The 21571-nt window shown below is 36.1% G+C and overlaps 1 protein-coding gene across 3 annotated transcripts in view; it reads left to right on the forward strand.

The window, feature by feature from the left end:
- The window catches only part of TM9SF4 (transmembrane 9 superfamily protein member 4), a 78264-nt gene that overhangs the window by 39527 nt on the left and 17166 nt on the right, over positions 1–21571 (forward strand). For all 3 annotated transcript variants that reach the window (XM_089095190.1, XM_089095192.1, XM_089095193.1), the window contains exons 7-9: positions 5207–5286; positions 11894–12051; positions 19237–19496. In XM_089095190.1, the coding sequence (XP_088951316.1) occupies positions 5207–5286; positions 11894–12051; positions 19237–19496 (498 nt within the window). The remainder of the gene's footprint in view (positions 1–5206; positions 5287–11893; positions 12052–19236; positions 19497–21571) is intronic.

The following is a 21571-nucleotide window of genomic DNA, read 5'->3' on the forward strand; positions in this document are numbered from 1 at the left end:
AAGCTGGGAAGCTATTACTTGGCTCAAAAATTAAAAATCATGGGTCTAACAAACAATGTTTGTTGGAGGGTGTGAGTTCTTAAAAGATAAAGAAGGAGGGTTTATCTCCTGTGAACCAAAGTAGACGGCTTCTGAAGATTTTTTGTTTTTTCATTGACGAAAGCTTGGCGGAGGTCTTCGCCGAAATATCCGCTTTTATTTTTTTGTTCCATTCACTGGCTGAGAACCACCCTTGTTTGATTTATTTTTGTTTTTTGACTATTTTGCTTTTAAAGCACAATAGTATGTGATTTAAACCAGTGGGATCTTAATATATTCAGGGAAATTTTCTAGGTAGAGTGTGTTTAACGAACTGGATATGTTGGGAGTAAAAATAAGAGGTGCAAATAAAAATATTACTCTCCCTATAGTTTTATGGGAAAAGTGCTTTGATTTCATTGATTTACGTCTGAGACGTATTTTTGAAGCTAATCACATTATTTCGTGAGTGAATAACCCTGCCTTTTTAAAACCTGATTGGCTCTCTTGTGTAGGATTTTAATCTAATCACAGTATTCCTTGAGTGAATAACCCCGCCTTTTTAAAACTTGATTGGTTCTCTTGTGTAGGATTTTAAGCTAATCACATTGTTCCTTGAGTGAGTAACCCCGCCTTTTTAAAACCTGACGGGTTCTTTTGTGTAGGATTTTAAGCTAATCACATTATTCATTGAGTGAATAACCCCGCCTTTTTAAAACCTGATTGGTTCTCTTGTGTAGGATTATGTGAAATATTAATTCAAGATTTTTCACATTTTCTGTTACGAGCAGTCCCTCTGTGTTAAAATGGCCCATCTCTTATTATGTATCCATTAGAATAACAATACTAATTAAATCATATACTCTTTCTTCATCAGATTTCGAAAAATTATTTTTTAGTATTTTCATGGAAAAAGGTAAAACTAGCCAACAAAATGCCCCCCTCCCTCCCAGAATTTGATAAGTCCTTTTTGTATCTTCATTTAAAACAATTGAAGAAAAATCGTCCCTCCTCCTCACAGATTTTTGTGAATTGGCATAAAACTAAAGCTGAAAACAATTATTTGTGGATTAATAAGAATGGAGTTGAAATGATTCATAAATCATGGGTTTACCTAAGAATGTTTGTTAGAGGGTGTGAGTACCTAAAAGATGAAGAAGGAGGGGTTATCGATTAATAAGGAGGGGTTAAAGATGAAGAAGGAGGGGTTAAAGCTTAAGAAGGAGGGGTTTTTATTCTTCTTTGATTTTTGATTTTCTTTCTATTTTTTATACTGTCATTTTAAATTCTTTCTTGTTCACGTGGATGACGTCTTGTTTTATACAGGCAAAATATTTGTGTTATTGTTGCTTTTCTTCTTTTTCTTCCCACTATTGACCTTCCTATTGACCCGTTGTTCTCTCAAAATTTCTTTCTTCATATTGTCATGATAGACCAGTACGGCTTTAGATCTCTTTTTTTTGTCTTTCTGTATGCCAAAATTATGAATAGGGATACCAGAAAATTATACATATATGAAAGGAGGGAAACTTAATGACCTGTCTTATTTGGTGTAATAATTGTGGTAAAGATTCAGATACTTGGGAAGTTTATAAACGCATTTCAAAGAGCTGGTTTCATTTGCATTAATTCATGTATACGACGGTTAGAAGACACCCCGCCCTCCTCCTCTCTATTAGTGAATATAAAACTATTAGATAATGCCGAGCCTTTCCCTCCTTCCGAAGCAATAACCAATCCGAACCTACCTCATTGCTAAGATGAACAAGAAAAATGGAACATCGTTTCACTTCATCACTTTTTGTGCTATTCGGCTTATTCTCATTTTTTCCCTAAAATAAAGGATCCTTGTTACCATTATTTGCCAAATAAGACAAGCCATTGCACCAATTAAGAAGGGGCTTAAGATTGGGTAAGTTCTACTGATGAAGGATGACAGATTACGAAAGATTGTCCTTGTCGGCCAACCGTCTACGGTCAAATGAAAAGCAGGCTGTCCAGGGTTGGGGTGGAAGGATGTTATAAGGAAAGATTTAAGGGAAATGAGAACTTCCAGGGAGGGTGTAAAGAGGGAGGCTTTGAATAGATTGAGATAGAGGAGGAGTGCCTGTGTAGGTGGCTTGTAACTGTAGTGAGTTGTTATTAGTGGTAGTAGTAGTTACACTCGGATTGAAAAAGTCACGATTAGGAGCCTTGATCCTTAAAAACCATAAGAGCATTTAAAAATTGGGGTATAAACTATACTTGTTATGTTTTGCCCTTTTGGAAATATATCATGGTTGTAAAAGTAGTTATAACCTAGTAACGAGCGAACTAAGGTCAAAAGTGTCCAAAAATTTAAAGAACGGGTTTTGAAAAAAATTGTCTGGTTAAACAAAAAAAAATTAATTTAAAAATTATTCAGGAATGATGACAATCCTATAGGCTTTCTTAATAGTAAAAGCTAATTGTGAAAACACATTTCGGAGAATCTTGGTAAGGAGCTTGAAAGTTCTCAACAATGGGCGTGGATCGAAATGAAAGTGCGCCATTGGGTTTATCATGGTAAAAAACCTTATACCGAAGGCTTTGATACCCCCCCCCTCCTATTTTAAAAACAAGAAAGATCACTTTTTGCATGGATTACAGTGATGTATCTCGACTGTCTTTCTTATTCTTAATAATGAGCCCCCCCCCAGAAATTGGAATATGTTCCTCTGTGTCTAACACAGCTGCTCAATTATTCCAGTTTTTGCTCCTCTGTTACGATTCGCTTCTTAAAAACAACAAAGATTTTCCAAAGCCATTGACGAGGCTTAGGGTGTTTAATCGATGTTTCAGCTGTTGTTTTCAAACAGTTCGTGGTAACGAACTGTAAGTAAGGAGCGACCCGGCTCAATAGTAACCGAAACTCTAAAACACGGGATTTTGAAACCAATAGGTACATCAAAAGAATTGAAGAATCAGATTTTTATGCTGATTTCAAATATATAGTTTTCATCAAGTTTAGTCCCACCCATCACGCCTACGCGCCTGAAAAAATTTGGCTGGTTTTCGAAAAAAGGAGGAAACACTCCCTAAAAGATATAGAACCTTAATGAAAATCACACCATCAGATTCAGCGTATCCGAGAACCCCTACTGAAGAGGTTTCAAGCTCATATCTGCAAAAATGTGGAATTTTGTATTTTTTGCCAGAAGAAAGAACACGGATGCGTGTTCATTTATTTATTTTTCCCAGGGGTGATCGTATCGACCCAGTTGGTCCTAGAATATCGTAGTAGTGCTCATTCGAACGGAAATTAAAAGTTTTAGTGCCCTTTTTAATTGACCAAAAAAATGGAGGGCAACTACGCCCCCTCCCACGCTCATTTTTTCCCAAAGTCACCCGATCAAAATTTTGGGATAGCCATTTTGTTCAACATGGTCGAAAATATAACAACTATGTCTTTTAGGATGACTCAATCCCCCACAGTCCCCGGGGGAAGGGCTGAAAGGTATGAACTTAACCCAATATTTACATATAGTATTGGTTATTGGGAAGTGTACAGGAGGGATTTTTTCTGGTAGTAGGGGGGGTTACGTGGGAGGGTCTTTCCATGGGGGAAGGGACATTGCTATGAAGGGGGTGCCAGCTTTCCCAGCATTATTTAAAAAACGATCAGAAACTAAATAAAAAAAACAAGTTTTTCAACTGAAAGTAAGGAGCAACATCAAAACTTAAAACGAACAGAAATTATTACGTATGTGATCTGGGTTCGCCTTCTAGTCAATACCTCGTTCTTTACGCCAAAGATTTTTTAGTACTTAAATAAGAGCTATTTATTTGAATTAACCGCCTTTGTGATTAAGGGGTCATTTTTAAGGAATCGGAGCAAAATTTGAACTTTTGCGTAAAGAGGGAGGTATTGACTAGGGGGCGAACCCCCCAATATGTGTATTGAAAATATATGAATATAGAAGTTCGTTACGTAAGTTAATTCGTAAGTTACGTATATTTATTGCTAATAAAAACGTTCGTAAATAAAATTAAACATCATTCGAGGAAGCCATTTAACCAAATAAAAGTAAAACTAATGTGCAAATTTTGTTTTAATTATTCCTGTACGGTGAGCCAAAATCAAAACCTGCATTAGTTTAAAAACGTTCAAAAATTTAATTAAAAAAACAAGTTTTTTCAACTGAAAGTCAGGAGCGACATTAAAACTAAAACGAACAGAAATTATTTCGTATATGAAAGGGACTGTCCCCTCCTCAACACCTCGCTCTTTACGCGAAAGTTTTTTATTGTTTTAAAAAATAAAGTTGTGAGACAGAGTCAAACTTTAGCGTAAAGCGCGAGGCGTTGAGGAGGGGACAGTCCCTTTCATATACAGAATGATTTCTCTTCGTTTTAAGTTTTAAATGTCGCTCCTTGCGTTCAGTTGAAAAAACTTGCTTTTTTTTAAATTTAATCTTTTAAAGGGACAGGTATGAATACTCTCGCTTAACCTTTCTTAAGCAGGGATTGATCCCTGTAATACCAAGTAGATTATTAGTCCACTGTACTACCACAGGATAAAAATTTGTCCCAACCAAGATTTGAACCTTGGTTACCACGGTCACCTCGAAGGATCCTAACCACTAGACCAGGGGTTCACAAACTGTGGTACGCGTACCCCTTGGGGGTACGCAAAAATCTTTAGGGGGTACGTGGCCGGTGAATAAAAAACCACAACCCTTTAATTATAGGCCTGACAATTTTATTTATATTTTAGCCATGACCGTATCCAGGATTTTTTTTGGGGGGTTGTTTTACAGAAGGACTTTTTCGTGGGGGGATTACACTAAAAGCCCTAAAAAAACACATAATAAATTTGTTTATATCTACTTTTGTTACGTTTTTTACGAGTCAGACAAGCATTTCGTGGGGGGGGGTCAACCCCCCCCCCGGGATACGGCCTTGATTTTAGCTATAGTTTACTCAGTACCAGTAACTGAGAAGGGATACCTAAAATGTTATGTGGGTAAAAAGGGGTACAGTGTCTGAATAAGTTTGAGAACCACTGCACTAGACTATCAACTCCTACTTGCTTCCTACTAAAGTTTTTTTTTCTCTGCTTTATGTGTTCACATTTTGGGGTTGCCTTATATCGATTTCTTCTCTTTTTAGTGTGGATTTGTATCTTGTATTACTGTTTTTAAGTGTATATTGTCTGTTTCTTCTGCAGGCCTCCAAGAAAGTCAATGCTGTTTGCTGCGGTTATTGGGTCAGGTTTACAGATCTTTTGGATGGTTATCATTACCCTGTGTAAGTCATTTTTAAACGATAGTACATCCCTTCGTGGGACGTGAAGTTAAATTTAACTCTATGGGCAGATGAATTTAGTTCATTAAGTTAACAGCTTGATTAAGTTTATTAGTTTTTTCGGGCAAAGTGTCGTGTCAAAAATTCTTACACAAACATTATCAAATATTATATATATATATATATATATATATATATATATATATATATATATATATATTTTTTTTTTTTATATATATATATATATATATATATATATATATATATATATATATATATATATATATATATATATATATATATATATATATATATATATATATATATATATCTTCTTTTTTTTTTGCAAACTTTTATCCTGGTGTTTGTGCAATTTTTGCTGCAAAAATCTTATCTTAAAATAACCGACATATAAGAAAAACGAAAAATGTGGGATGATTTTTAGGGTTCAGTCCGGGTGAGCCACCTCGCCGTTCTCATCCTACCTCTGTGGATGTGTCCATTTTTGCTATTCTTTATTTTAATTTTAAAAGGTCTCATTTTTGTTGCTGGAAAGCAGATTTTATGGTTCTTGGAAAGGAATCTCAAAGAATATAATGCTTATACAACCTTGGGGGGCTAGCCCTGGGAGGCGCCCCAAAACATTGCTGCTCAGACCTTGATAAAAGCTTATGCAATATAAGGACCGTGGGCCATGTGTCTATAGCAGTCTTAGTCAGGTCCGTGAAGTCTTTAACGAATTAAAATAAAGTTACTGTAAATCGAGTTTTCTTAGTTCTTTTATTTTAAGTCTCGAATTAAATGCTTGAAATTCTAATCGCCTGAAAATGACGCCAAACTGAAAAGTAAAGTGCCCCATTGGAATCATCATGGTCAACAACCTCCTAACCAGGGGTTTTCAGCCCAAATTTAAAAATTCGAGAGAGTCATATTTTTGATTTTACATGCATCACTAGCTTTTTTTCACCCTTGCTTTTCATAGAAGGGATGGTCGTATAAATTTGAAATAAGCCGATTTCATCCGCAGATCTGGATTCTAGGACTCTTTATTTTATCAAGCTCAAACTCGATACCCAGCCGCTATAACGCACTTGTGTCCCTTTCATGGGCTTAACCTGGCGTTGTTGTGAAAACAGAGACGTAATTTTCTTGTCTACACTCCAGGATTTTTATCCAGATTTTTTTAGGAAATAGCCGTCGCGAAATCTTTTTTCCTTGTACTTTTTCTCATAACTTGGTTTCGCCAATTTGTAAACATTAAATTGAGTTTTCAGTGAGGGAGAAATGCAAAAGGGGACGGGTAGATTCAGCTACTTAAATAACTTAGTGCTGACTCGTGTGTAGAAATATATTTTGGAGGATCTTTTTCTATGCAAATTCAATGATGAAAGAGTTCCATGTCTCAAAGGTTCGTGTCCAAAGTTACGTGCCCGTTCCAGTTCATTGTTAGTCAGAGCTGTGCAGACTTTTACTTGTTTCATTTTCAAGCGTTTGAAGTTTCAGGTAACTAGCCAAATCGTCCCACATCGTCATAGATATGCAGTATTTGTTGATTCCAACTTACAGACAGTGGCGTAATCATGGCTCCAATTTTAGGGAATATAATTGGTTTTAATGTTATTAGAACTACTGGAAACTCGAAAATACTTTTTCCAGTTTGAGGGTAGGGTCAGAAGCCTAACAACGCCAATGTCATAGAAGAAATGTGAAAATTTCTCCCTGCTTATAACGGCCCCTAAATATTATTGCCTTTTGCTTCCTAAATGGACTGTGACTCAGAATACAATTCTAGCTTTTTCAATACCTGTAACTACTATTTAATTTCACCATGAATCGGAGGCGGGGGGGGGAGGCTAGTTCTCTCCATGCGTAACATTTTTCCTGTTTTATAGAATTTATTTATATGAAAAACCGTCATACAAAAGCAACAAGACGGAGCAGTAAGAGAAAACAAAATGATAAAATAATAAAGACAGCAATTAGACACTTCACAAAATACAAAAGACTTCTAAGCGAACGAATTTAAACACAAACATTTACTATCTAATGTGCCTTACCACTGCCTTACCTTACCTTATATTACCTTACCACTGCAAGATATGGTTCCAATCGCGGGACAAATTAATCGTTAAAATTCACAATACTTGTTAATATGGTAATACATGAATCAATTATACTATAACAAATAATTGCAAACTATTTTCGGGTCAAAGGTGGGAACCGAAGGCTATAAATTAAGAAACGATAACAGCACCATCTAATTTATATAATATATGTGCGAAAAAGAAAAAAGAATCTTCAACATGGCTCGACCTACTATATATTTTGCAGAACAGTAACGTTAAACAATCATAAAGAATTAAATTATTATCATTATCAAAAATTATTGAAAAATCCGTCACAATTAACAAAAAACACAACATGACGGAGCATAGAAAAAAAGACAATACATCACTGCTTAAGAATGTTTGACCAATCATTTCAATTCCCATCAATTTTTCTATTATGCTTCGCTATCTGTCTAACGACGGCAATTTCTCGGTCAGCAACTTTGAATTTTGCAATAGTGAGTGAATTTCTATACCACGGAGGCAGATGAAGCAGATACTTGGCAAAACGAAAGAACATGGATCGAACTTTACTCTTGTCAGTTTTAGTTAGGAGTTTCCAGAAGGGTGCAGTATAGAGGATATGGGAAAGGGTAACAGTATTATATAGACTTGCTAAAAGATGTCGGTTGAATCGAAGTTTACAAGATACAATGGAAGCGTAAGCTGCTGAGATTCTACGTCTGATTCTACGTTTGTTCAAGAAGAAGTTTTCGGGTGAATCGGATAGAAGAAGCATTGGGCAGACCTTAATGCATAAGGTGATTTATAGGTTGAGCAGAGCTAGATCCAAGCGTGATGGAAGGGACAGAGGAATGTGTTGTCCAGTTAAACAGGACAGTATCAGATTTGGAGGATTTGAATTCAAGCCCAATTTTCTGATATTCCACCTCAAGGATTCCAAAAATTTCGGTGATACGGCGAAGAGTTCGACTAATGTTTAGGATGTCGACAGCATAGCATAGCAAGGAAAGGTTTACAGAAGACAAAATCAGTGAAGGAGGGCACAAATCTTGTGCTTCCAGAACATAGTTATTAAAGAGGTCGGGAGAGGTGACAGCTTCTTGACGGGCCCCTTTCTTGACTGGGATAAGTTGTCTACGTGGAATCGGGGGCATCCCTTTATCTGGGGGTAGTTTCAAGTGGATATGAAGTCTTGAATATAAACCCCGAAGAGAACGAATAATGGTCAGATTCAATCCACGTTTACCAGTTTTCAGAAGCATCACTGCGTGGATAGGAGAGTCGAATGCACGTCTGACATCATGTCCCCCCAAAACAAGGCTTTCTCCAGACGATTCCGCATCAATCAGGGCATTTGCAACAGCGGTTAAAGCGTCGGCACACCCGGTACCTCGCTTGAATCCGAAATGGTGTGGAGGGGTATAGCAGACTTTTTCAAGTTCCTTAATAAATAGTAACTCAAACAGGTTGCAAAGGGATGTAGCTACAGTAATAGGGCGGAATGATGTACAGTGGACTTCAGATTTCCCTTTTTTAGAGATAGGAGTCAAATCTTATGTTTTAGATTTGACTCCTAGAATATGTTTTAGATTTAAACAAAAGTTATGTTTTATATGTTAATTTGTTTATATATTTTATTCAATTAAGTTTTTAAGCTTACTGTAAATTGTTGCTTTGTTTTATTTCTTGAAGTATTTTGCAAATTCGTTTGTCTATATTGTATTCTCGATTCTCAGGGACATGGTAAATAAAGAGTTTTTCGCTACTTAAATATGCATGTTAGCCAGTTCAAAAAAAAAAGAAAAGTTAGTACAGTTCTACTTAGAATCAAAAAAAATTATCAAATGCCAAACCCAAAATAAAAAAGAGTTACTATTTAGTAAAATTATGAAACATTTTTTCATTGAAAAAAGAAATTTTTTTTTTTCATACAATTGTCTCAGTATGTAGACTATCTCAAAGAACTAAGCATCGAATTACTCGTAAAATATATTTTAACTATAGTTAAAAAACAGTTATATTTAACTGTATTTGACTTTTATAATTCCAATATAATGAAATAACTTATAGCGAAGAATAATCTTCAGCCTTGGTCCTCATTTGTATTCATGTGATTTTACGAAAAGAAAAACTTTTTTGGGTTGTAAAAAAAATTTACGAAACATATTTTTCAGATGACAGAGCTACCCTATTTTTAGAGGATATTTCCTCTAAAAATTCTTTTTTCAATGAAAAAATGTTTCATAATTTTACTAAATAGTAACTCTTTTTTATTTTGGGTTTGGTATTTGATAATTTTTCTTGATTCTAAGTAGAACTGTACTAACTTTTCTTTTTTTTTTGAACTGGCTAACATGCATATTTAAGTAGCGAAAAACACTTTATTTACCATGTCCCTGAGAATCGAGAATACAAAATAGACAAACGAATTTGCAAAATACTTCAAAGAAATAAAACAAAGCAACAATTTACAGTAAGCTTAAAAACTTAATTGAATAAAATATATAAACAAGCTACCCTATTTCCTATTGGATATTTATTATCCAATAGGAAAGTAAAGATGTATAGGAACAAAAGTCTCGCTTGTTTTTCTTTATTTTTATCATCCAGCATAAAAAAAATATATTGTAACTTTACCATTGGCTGATCAATGACGAAAAGTTACTATTATTCTCGTTGATATTTATCTCTAATAAATCTTGTTCCTATATTCAATTCAATTCAATTTATTTATAACCTGTCAAAACTAAAAAGTGCGCAGATCCCCTAAATGACAGAGTACATAAGGGGAAAAAAGAGAAAAGAGAAGAAAACTTATACACTGAACAAAAATAAGTGGTTTTTACAATCATAATAATCATAGACATAAATCACAAATCCTATATCATAATCACAATATAATCAAGCCATAAATCAAAAGACATAAAAAAAATCATAATCCAATCATAAAAATCATAAAAATAAAGAGGACCAATCATGATTTAGTTTACTGGCGGAAGATTTAAAATCTTTTACTCTTTTCACAATAATTGTGGAAGGAAAAATGAGCTTAAATATGTAACTGATGTTTTATTATTTATCTTTAGCTGAATCCATTTACACTATTCATCTTAAAAATTATTTTTAAATGCCTTCATTTATCTTGCTGCTATTTTTCTTAAGTTTACCCTGTTACACAACTGATATTAATTATATTTTTTGTCTTGTTATTTATATTTTTTTATCATTCATCCATAGTGTAAGCTGTTTCGGGTAGATTGGAGAAAAGATAGTATGCCTCCTTTCCCCAATGGTGAATGCCCCCTTTCCCCCTCTCCAAAGAAGAAAATTACTTTAAGCTCCATCCCAATTCCCGAGCTGTGACACAAAATATAGTATCCTTGCGTATATACCAAATTGCGTATAAAATTGGTTTCCCTTTGATGGAACTCTCGACTTCATGCTGTCTCTGTATCGAAGTCGACTGCATCGGCTATAACAAATCGATTGCACGTTATCTCTATAATGAAGTTGGCCACAAAGACTATAAGAAATTGACTAATTGTTGTCTCTGAAATGAATGTGACTGCGTCGACTATAACAAATCGACTGCATGTTGTATGTATAATGAAGTTGACTGCATCGACTACAATAAACCGACTCTTATGTTTTCTCTGTACTGAATTTGACTGCATTAACTATAACAAATTCACTGTATGTTCTCTCTGTAATGAAGTTTACTGCATTGGCTATAACAAATTGACTGCTTGTTGTCTCTGTAATGAAGTTGCCCGCATCGACTATAACAAATCGACTGCATGTTGTCTCTATAATGCATTTGACTGCATCGACTATAGGAAATCGACTGCATATTGTCTCTATAATGAAGTTGACTGTATCAACTATTACAAATCTACTGCGTGTTGTCTCCATAATGAAGTCCTCTGCGTCGACTATAGGAAACCCACAGCGTTTTGTCTCTATAATGAAATTGGCTGCATTGACTATTACAAATCTACTGAATGTTATCTCCATAATGAAGTTCTCTGCGTCGACTATAGGAAACCCACAGCGTTTTGTCTCTATAATGAAATTGGCTGCATTGACTATTACAAATCTACTGCATGTTATCTCCATAATGGAGTTCTCTGCATCGACTATAGGAAATCCACTGCGTTTTGTCTCTATAATGAAGTTGATTGCATCGACTATAAGAAATCGACTGCATATTTTCTGTAAAATGAAGTTGACTGCAACGACAGTTGCAAATTGACTACGTGTTGTCTATAATGAAGTTGGCTGCATAAATTATACAACCCGGTCGTATGTTTATAGTTGTGTCTTTAGTCAAAAAAAAAAAACAACGAGTAAACACTCCTTTTAACATGCAAAACTTACTGACTGATTCAATCTACGCTCTCCAAGGAAACTACTTGCTCAATTGTATTAGGTCATATTTTGAAATCTCACCGACACTCTGATTTATTAGATAGAATATCCTTATTTTTGTTGTTGTTGTTTTTATCTTCAATTTTTAAGTGCCTACGTTCATCTTTCAGTTTTTGCTGTTCTTGGGATGTTATCACCAGCCTCAAGAGGAGCATTGATGAGCGCTGCCATATTTTTGTATGTCTTCATGGGTCTTCTTGCTGGCTATCATTCTGGAAGACTTTTTAAGACTATTCGCGGAGTAAAATGGAAAAAAGCGGCCCTTTTGGTAAATTTACGTCACTTAATCAAGTAGCAAAAGCATACTGTTTTATATAATCAACCCAGAGCTGAAAAGTCATCTGGGTTCCGTAGATAAGTTCTCTGAGACCCGGATATGAGCCACACTCTCTACTCTTTTTGACAATAAAATTCGTGAATTAGATGTTGTCAAAATGGAAAATGTTTTACATTTTGTTTCTTTAGGGTTTGGCCCAGAGATATTTAACCCTATTCCTCGCTCTCGGTCGGTCTGGCTGTGACATTCATAAAAGTGAATATGAATGCACCCTATATGAATATGAATGCACAAAATTATGTAGTTGACTTGTCATATTTTGTAAGATGAAACTGTTTATAACTGTTTGAAACTATTTGGAATTTTCCCTCTTAACTCGCAGCGTCATTCATATCCGATATCACTCAGGTTCAATTTCTCACACAAGCTTAGGCGAACGACTAAAGCAGGATTTAGTTTGAGGCATATTGGCCCAAAGGTGTGGAATTCTATTCGCCGGAATATAAGAGAGTGCGCTGATTACCAGCAGTTTTTCAGAATGGTGAGGAAGATGATCTCTGAATGGTGAGGAAGTTTATCTCTGAAAGTTGAGTTTGGTTTTATTTACCATTTTTGTCTTTGGGTAGTTGTCCAAGAGGCTTTTTTTTTTTTTTTTTCATTTAAATTGCTAACGGTGTTTAATAATTTGTTTTAATTTTTAATGCGCTCAATTATGCCACTAGGCATGTGCGCAGGTGCATTTTATAGCGTTATGTATATTTCATATATAAAATATCTATCTATCTCTATCTATAAGTTGAATTAAATAACCGAGTTTAAGACAAAACGAGTCAAAATTAACAATTATTTGGCTGAAAACCCCCATGCCTGTTCAAGACCAGAAAATAATTAGCACTTTACTGAACAAACAATGGATTGGCCAAGGATTGTCAGTTTAATTGACATATACTGATATTTATTCGTCAAAGTTCTAATACTTCTTTATATATTATAGTAAAAAAAAGTGAAAACATTTAAAATGTGTTTTGTTATCAGTAAAGCGCAATTGTGTTCTGGTCTTGAGAAGGCATAGTGGTTATCAGCCCTACTCATTGCTCGTTTTAAGCTTGACTCGACAATTTATTCTAATTTCTGTTCGTTTTGAGTTCCATTTATTTATAGATAATGATTTGTGGTAGTTTTACCTTTGCAAAGTTACTTGACTTTATTTCTGTTCATTTTTGGCTTAATGGAGCTCTTTATTTTCTTTAAAAAACTAGTTTTGTGGGAAAAATCTTTTTAATGAATTTCTCTTCGTTTTTTATTGACTTAGTCTTTTTCATGAAAAAAATTATATCTTTTGTTTATTTTTTTCTATGAGAATCTATAATTTGGTTTTCTATTTGTATGTTCGAGAAACTTTTTCAACAATTTTTAATCCTGACACAAATTTTATTTTTTAATTTAATTTTTTACCTCCTCAAGTTGACCTTAAAAAATAAAACTTAATATCATTTCCAAATGTTTGTATCTATGCGCGTTGACACCATTGATACACTTACACTCTTTTGATTTATTTGAAATATAAGAGAAGTTCCAACTTATATCCCAAATCAGTTCTTGAGATACGCTCTTTTGACAATGCATCTTTCGATTTAGTTCAAATTTCCCATCCTTTATACAATCCATATACACATAACGCTTTTTTTATTTAGTTCAACACTCCCCTCAACGTTCTCTGAAAGGCCCAACTGAATGCTCTTCGTCTTCTTGGATAGTAAAGTTCAAACGTGCATACCTTTCTCAATAGCATATATCATAGGCAGTGCAGTAGCGCTGCCTAAGTAAAGAACGATGCTGGCACAATGTGTTATTTATTTATTTTTTTATTTTTTTTTGGTTTCTTGGTTTTAGACCAGGGTAGGCTACTTCGTATCGAAGGAGTTGTCGTAGAAACTTGGAAAAGGCCTCATTCGATTGGAAATTGGAAGAGCTTGTGCCCTTTTTAATATCGAAAGTGATTGGAATGCAACTAACACCCCTTTCTCGCCCACCATTTCGCCAAACACATCCAATCAAAATCTTGTGATAGCCATTTTGTTCAACGTAGTTGAGAGATCTAGAAATTATGTCTTTGAGGCGGACACTTCCACCAAAGTCCTCAGGGCAACGGTTGTACTTTATGCCCGGGGGGTATATAAGGTTTTTATTGAAAGTATTGTGGTAGAAACTTCAAAAAGGGCTCATTCAATTGGAGATTCAAAGGGCTAGTGCCCTTTTTAATAGTCGAAAGTGATTGGAGGGCAACTAACCCTCCCTCTCACGCCCACCATTTCCCAAAACACATCCAATCAAAATTTTGAGATAGCTATTTTGTACAACGTAGTTGAAAGTTCTGGAAATAAGGTCATTGAGGATGACAAATCCCCGGCAACCCTCAGGGAGAGGGTTGTAAGTTATGCCCTGGGGGCATATAAAGTTTTTTATAGAAAGTGTTGTCGTAAAAACTTCAAAAAGGGTTCATCAAATTGGAAATTGAAATGGCTAGTGCCCTTTTTAATAGTTGAAAGTGATTGGAGGGCAACTGACCCCCCTCTCACGTCCACCGTTTCCCCACACATGCAATCAAAATTTTAAGATATTCTTTTTGCTCAATGCAGTTGAAAGCTTTGGAAATTAGATCTTTAAGAATGACACCTCCTTCAGATCCCGCAGAGCACGGGTTGTAAGTTATGCCCTGGGGTATAAGGTTTTTATAGAAAGTGTTGTAGTAAAAACTTCAAAAAGGGCTCATTTGATTGGAAATTGAAAGGGCTAGTGCTTTTTATGATAGTTGAAAGTGATTGGAGGGCAACTAACCCCTCTCTCACGCCCACCATTTCCCCAAACACATGCAATCAAAATTCTGAGACATCTATTTTGTTCGACGCAGTTGAAAGTTTTGGAAATTAGATCTTTGAGGATGATACCCCCCCCCCCCTCCACAACCCTCAGGGCAAGGGTTGTAAGTTATGCCCTTGGGGCATATAAAGTTCCTATAGAAAGCGTTGTGGTAGAAACTTCAAAAAGGTCTCACTCGATTGGAAATTGAAACAGCTAGTGCCCTTCTTAATAGTAGAAAGTGATTGAAGGGCAACTGACCCCTCCCCCCTCACACGCCCACCATTTCCCCAAACACATCGAATCAAAATTTTGAGATAGCCATTTTTTTCAACGTAGTTGAGAGTTGAAGAAATTATGTCTTGAAGGATGACAACCCACCCCCCTCCAATAGCCCTCAGGGTAAGGGTTGTAAATTATGCCCTGGGGGCATATAAGGTGTTTACAGAAAGCGGTGTTGTAGAAACTTTAAAAAGGGCTCATCCGATTGGAAATTGAGAGAGCTACTGCTCTTTTTAATAGTCGAAAGTGATTTGAGGGCAATTAACCCCACCCTCCCCCTCTCACGCCCACCTTTTGTTGCCCTTCGATCTGGAAATTAGGTCTTTGAGGATGACACTCCCCCCAGAACCCTCAGGGCTCAGGTTGTAAGTTATGCCCTGGTGACATATAAGGTTTTTGTAGAATGTGTTGTCGTAGAAACTTCAAAAAAAGCTCATTAAACTGGGAATTGAGATGCCTAGTGCCCTTATTAATAGTCAAAAGCGATCGGAGGGTGAATGCACCCCCCTCTATTCATGCCCATCATTTCCCCAAGCACTTCTGATAAACATTTTGATATAGTCATTTTGTTGAACGTAGTTGAAGGGTCCGTAAATTTGTTTTTGAGTATGACAACCCCCCCCCCCCCACAGCCCTCAGGGCTAAAATTGTAAGTTATGCCCTAGGGGCATATAATGTTTTTATAGAAAGTGCTGTCGTAGAAACTTCAAAAAGGGTTGATTCAATTGGAAATTGAAAGGGCTATTGTCCTTTTTAATATTTGAAAGTAATCGGAAGGAGAATCACCCCCGCCCCATGCCCATCATTTCCTCAAACATTTCGGATCAATATTTTGATATGGTCATTTTGTTCAACTTAGTTGAAAGGTCTGGAAATTATGTCTTTGAGGATGACAACCCTCCCCCTAATAGCCCTGAGAAGGGTCCTAAGTTATGCCGTTGGGACATATAAGGTTGTTAAAGAAAGTTTTGTCGTAGAAGCTTCAAAAAGGGCTCATTCGATTGGAAATTGAAAGGACTAGTGCCTTTTTTATTAGTCGAAAGTGATCAGAGGGCAAATGCCCCCCCCCTCCCATGCCCATCATTTCCCCAAACACTTACAATCAAAATTTTGAGATAGCCATTTTGTTAAGCGTATTAGAAAGGCGTGGAAATTATTTTTTAGAATAAAAAATCCTCCCAGCCCTCAGGGCAAGGGTTGCAAGTTATGCCCTGGAGACATATAAGGTTTTTATAGAAAGCGCGGTCATATAAACTTCGGAGGGGGCTCATTGGATTGGTAATCAGACGCTCTAGTGCTCATTTTAAGAGTCAAAGTGATCGGAGGGCAGTTACCCCCTCCCTCCGACACACATCGTATTGTCCCGAAATGCATCTAATAAAAATATTGAGATAGCCATTCTATTTAAAATAGTCTACATATCATATAACAAGGCTTTTGGGGTTGAAACAAACCCCAGAGATTAGAGGCAAGGGTTGTAAGTTATGTCCAGGGGGTATTTAAGGATTTATGGAAGGCATGGTTGTATAACTTTAGAAGAGGCACAATCTTTCTCCCTGAAAAAGAAAATATAAAACGAACAGAAATTAATTTTAAAAAACTTTCCACAATTTAAGTTTTCCAACAAAAAAAAGTAAAGAACTCCATTAAACCAAAAAATGAACAAAAATAGAATTAAGTTATCTACCAAGCATACAAGTACCTCAAATCAGAATAAATAAATAAATGAAACCCAAAACAAACAGAAATTAAAGTAAATAACAGAGTCAAACTCAAAACGACCAGAAACTAATATAGGTAGGGTTCTAAACCCCATGCTTTCTAACAGCCAGAATGTAATTTGTACTTTACTGAAAAACATTCTTTTAAATGTTTTCACTTTTATAACTTTAAAAATCAAGAATTCATTAAGATTTTAAGAAATAAATATCAGCATATGTATATTAAACTGACAATGCACATTTTTTTCAGTAAATACATTTGAATTTTTTTCTGAAAAGTGCATATCATATTCCGGGTTTTAAAAAGATAGGGTTAGGACCCTAGTCATATTAATTTCTGCTCGTTTTGAGTTTGACTCTGTTATTTATTTTAATTTCTGTTTCTTTTGGGTTTCATTTATTTATTGATACTGATTTGTGTTACTTGTATGCTTGGTAGATAATTTGATTCTATTTTGTTCATTTTTGGTTTAATAGAGTTCTTTACTTAAAAAAAAACTTATTTTGTTGAAAACATTATATTAATTATAATGTAAACAATGAACAAATTGCCTAACTTATAGCCCTTACCCTGAGGACTATGGGGGGATTGAAATAACCGAAGACATGATTAAAGGATTTTTCAACAATACAGAACAAAACATATCTCTTAATATTTTGATCGGATGTGTTTTGGGAAATGATAGGCTTGGAGGGGGGGGGGCTGATTGTCCTCCATTCACTTTTGACTCTTAATAAGGGCACTTAAGGTACCAACGTCTAATCGAGAAAGCCTTGTCCGATACAAAGTTTATAAGGTCGTGTCGACTCTGAAAACATTTTTATATGTTTTTTGGACTATTGGTAACAAAATGGCTATCCCAGAGTTACGATCGAATGGGTTTGGGGAAAAGAGGATCTCAGGGAGGAGGGGGGCTAATTTTTCTCCATCACATTTGACTTTTAAAAGGTAACTAGAATTGCACATTCCCATCAAATGAGTCTCCGTTAAACATCACGCGACCACCCCTTCCATAAGAACCTTGTGTGCCCACGGGGCATAACTTACAACCTTTACCTCCAGACTCTGGGGGTCAACCCCAAAGACCTTCTGATGTGATCTTTGGACTATTTTTGAATAAATGGCTATCTCAGAAGTTCTATCGAATGTGTTTGGGGAAAGTACGACGTGGGGGGGGGGATAGCTGCCCTCCGATCACTTTGACTCTTAAAAATGGCACTAAAACCTCTAATTTTCAGTCCGATGAGCCCCATCCAAAGTTTATAAGAAGACCACTCTTTCCATAAAAACCTTATATGTCCTCGGAGTATAACTTGCAATCCTTGTTCCGGGGGCTATGGGAGGGGGGGTTGTCATCCTCAAAGACATAATTTCCGGACCTTTCAAAAACGCTGATAAAATGGCTCAGAATTTTGATTGTATGTGTTCAGGGAAATGATGGACATGGGGGAGGGGGCGGTGCTGTCCAATCACTTTAGACACTCAAAGAGGGCGCTAGCCCTTTCAATTTCTAATCGAATGAGGCCTTTTTGAAGTTAATACTACAACAAATGGCCATCTCAAAATTTATTTTAGATGCCTATCAGGAAAATACGACGTGTGTGGGGGGGGGGTATCTGTTCTCCGATCACTTCAACTCTTAAAATGGGGACTAGAACTTTTGATTACCAATCCAATGAGTTCCCTCCAATGTTTATACGACCACCCTTTCTAGAAAAACCTCATATGCCCCCAGGGCATAACTTACATCCCTTGCCCTGAAGGCTCTGAGAAGGTTGTCATCCTCAAAGACATAATTATCAAGCCTTTCAACTAGGTTGAATAGAATGGTTATCTCAAAATTTTGATTTGATGTGTTTGGTGAAATGATTGGCGTGGGGAGGAGGGGGGCTGTTTGCCCTCCAGTCATTTTTGACTATTGAAAAGGGCACTAGAGCTTGCAATTTCTAATCTAATGAGCCCCTTTTGAAGTTTCTATGACAACCCTTTTTATATGAACTGCCCTGGTCTAAGAAAAAAACAAAATAATACATTATGCCCACATCGCTCTTTTTGGGTCCACATCGTTCTTAATTGATTTTTGGATCTAAAACATGCATCTATTTGTATAAAATTAAAAAGAAATATGTTATTTTGAGTGAAATATGAAAAACTAAAAAAAAGTTTTAATTTTTTAATGTCTTAAGTTTCTTAATGTTTTAAACATTTTAATGATTTCTTAATTTTTAGTAGATAATGATTTCTTATTTGTCGAATACCACTGGATCATTTTTCTTATTTGATCAATGTGTTAACTATGCTTTTTTCTTTCAGACTGGCACCTTGTACCCTGGTATTGTCTTTGTTACGAATTTTATTCTGAACTTCTTTGTTCTTGGAAAACATTCTAGTAGTGCCGTTCCATTCAGCACCATGATATCTCTTCTGTTACTCTGGTTAGGAGTATCACTACCCTTAGTAATGATTGGCTATTATTTTGGATCTAGGAAACGTCCATATGAACACCCTGTTCGAACGAATCAAATCCCTCGTCAAATACCCGAGCAACCATGGTATATGCGACCCTTTGTTTGGTAAGTTTTTTTGTGCCAAAAATTCATTGAATCATCAATGACTCTATTTATTATTGGCATTAGGCCAAAATCCAAACTCAGTGTTTTGCTGAAGGCGTATTTCAGCAGACTCCTTTGATTATGGAGCTTTGACGTTCCAACCGACAAATTGCCCTCTCATGTACATATCTCACTTTGACAAGGACACAACCTACTTTCTGGCTTATATTTTTAGACGAGTTTGTGAGCCGACGAAATGTTTTTTTTCTGCAGAGGCGAGGGGGGGATAGTATATTACAAAAATCTTCTTTTTTTTTCGTCATGAAACAAATTGGGCCTCGAACCAAAGTCTGCCTGCCTCTGAAGTTACGAATTAGGATTATGGGGTTTGCTACAAAAGTTGTCAGTAGTGGGAATTGAACCGAACCATTGGTTTTCTTACTATACAGACAGCTCTGGCTACGGTGCTACAGTGCCCAACTGACAAATTATCTTTTGATACACAGTGCATTGGGGTGCACAGCGTAGCTCTGATATACGCAGCCGGATTTTTTACATATCTATTTAGGCGAATTTACGAGTCGAAGGAATATTTTATAACTCTTGGGGAGAGGCACTCGGCGGAGTTTTACACACCAATAGGGGTATGACACACGATTAAAGCTTTAGTAGTGATAAAAGAAAGTTAAATCCAAGTAGTTATTCTTAGGAGTTGACATTTAGGCTAAAAAAAAAGAAAATAAACTAACCGCTGAATACCCGGTCATGTTACAGACCAGTAGACATGATACAGATAATTACGCCTGTTACTTTTGCAAAAAAAAAAAAAAACGAAATCAATTGAGTAAATTCCACGCCTAGTAATTGCTTTTGAAAAACTCCATCGTCACACGGATTTTTATGAGTCTTCTGTCTTTTTAGTTTTTACGTTGCTCACGTAATTGATGCATCTTTCAACCGTATGCGTTTTTTTATATAGCGTGTTTTATTGCGGTGTGTTAAAACGTGTTTTAATTCGGTGTTTTAAAGTGAGTTTTAATGCGGTGTTCTAAAGCATGTTTTAATGCGGTATTTTGAAGCGTGTTTTAATGCGGTGTTTTAAAGCGTGTTTTAATGCGGTATTTTGAAGCGTGTTTTAATGCGGTATTTTAAAGCGTGTTTTAATGCGTGTTTTAAAGCGGGTTTTAATGCGGTGTTTTAAAGCGTGTTTTAATGCGGTGTTTTGTTAAAGTTGGCTAAATAAAACTAGTAATGGAAACAGCCCCTTACCAGGGCTGACTAATCGAAGCCGTTTCTAATTTTCTGTTGAAGAATTATTTGCCACGGTTGTTTGAAATTAAGACATTGGAGTTTGAAAAATTAAAGCTAAGGCAAATTAATCCTTTATTTGATTATGCCTGTTAGTGCGAGTCAACAATAATAAATAAATTACAATGCAAGTAACCTTAAAAAATTGCAAGTGTATGGAGTTGTCAAAAAGAGATTTTTCCTGTTGCACAAGCTAAATCGTTCGAGTATTAGAAAGACCCACAAATAGGCTGTGGATAGTTTCAGAACGGACAAAATCTATTGAAGTAATTGTGGCTACAGTGGTTAACGCGCCAGAATTTAAATCCTGAGGTTAGGGGCTCCAGTTCCGGTCTTTCTGGCTATTTGGTTTTGAATGGGGGTCAATGGTGTGACTCTGTAAGCTCAGCCAGAGTCGATCCAGCTCTAAGTGGGTACCTGGAGATATTTGGGAGAAAAACACGGGAAGCATCTAACTATTTGCCCCCAACCACGCATAGCACTCCCGGCCAAAGACATTGAATCAGGAGATTGGTACCTGCGCAACGGAGACCATTGGTCAACATGCCAATTTTTTTTCTATCTAAGAAAGGCAGGATCAATGATTGTGCTGAACGAAAATTTACATCATAGGAAAAAGCTTGGAAGATCGTTTTATCAGATTTAAATCGCTGACTGAGCAGTCAAAGGCCCGCTTTGGGCCTCTAAGGATTGAGATTTTAAATCTTAGTATGATTCCGGCTCAAAAAGGTGTGGAGGAGGGGAGTTTCTTTCGGCATTGCTAGTACGGCGTAAAAACGTGGGCCTTC

The sequence above is a fragment of the Artemia sp. Qi Xiang Cuo genome, chromosome 10 (genome assembly GCF_049724085.1).
Source record: "Artemia sp. Qi Xiang Cuo chromosome 10, ASM4972408v1, whole genome shotgun sequence".
Classification (NCBI taxonomy): domain Eukaryota; kingdom Metazoa; phylum Arthropoda; class Branchiopoda; order Anostraca; family Artemiidae; genus Artemia; species Artemia sp. Qi Xiang Cuo.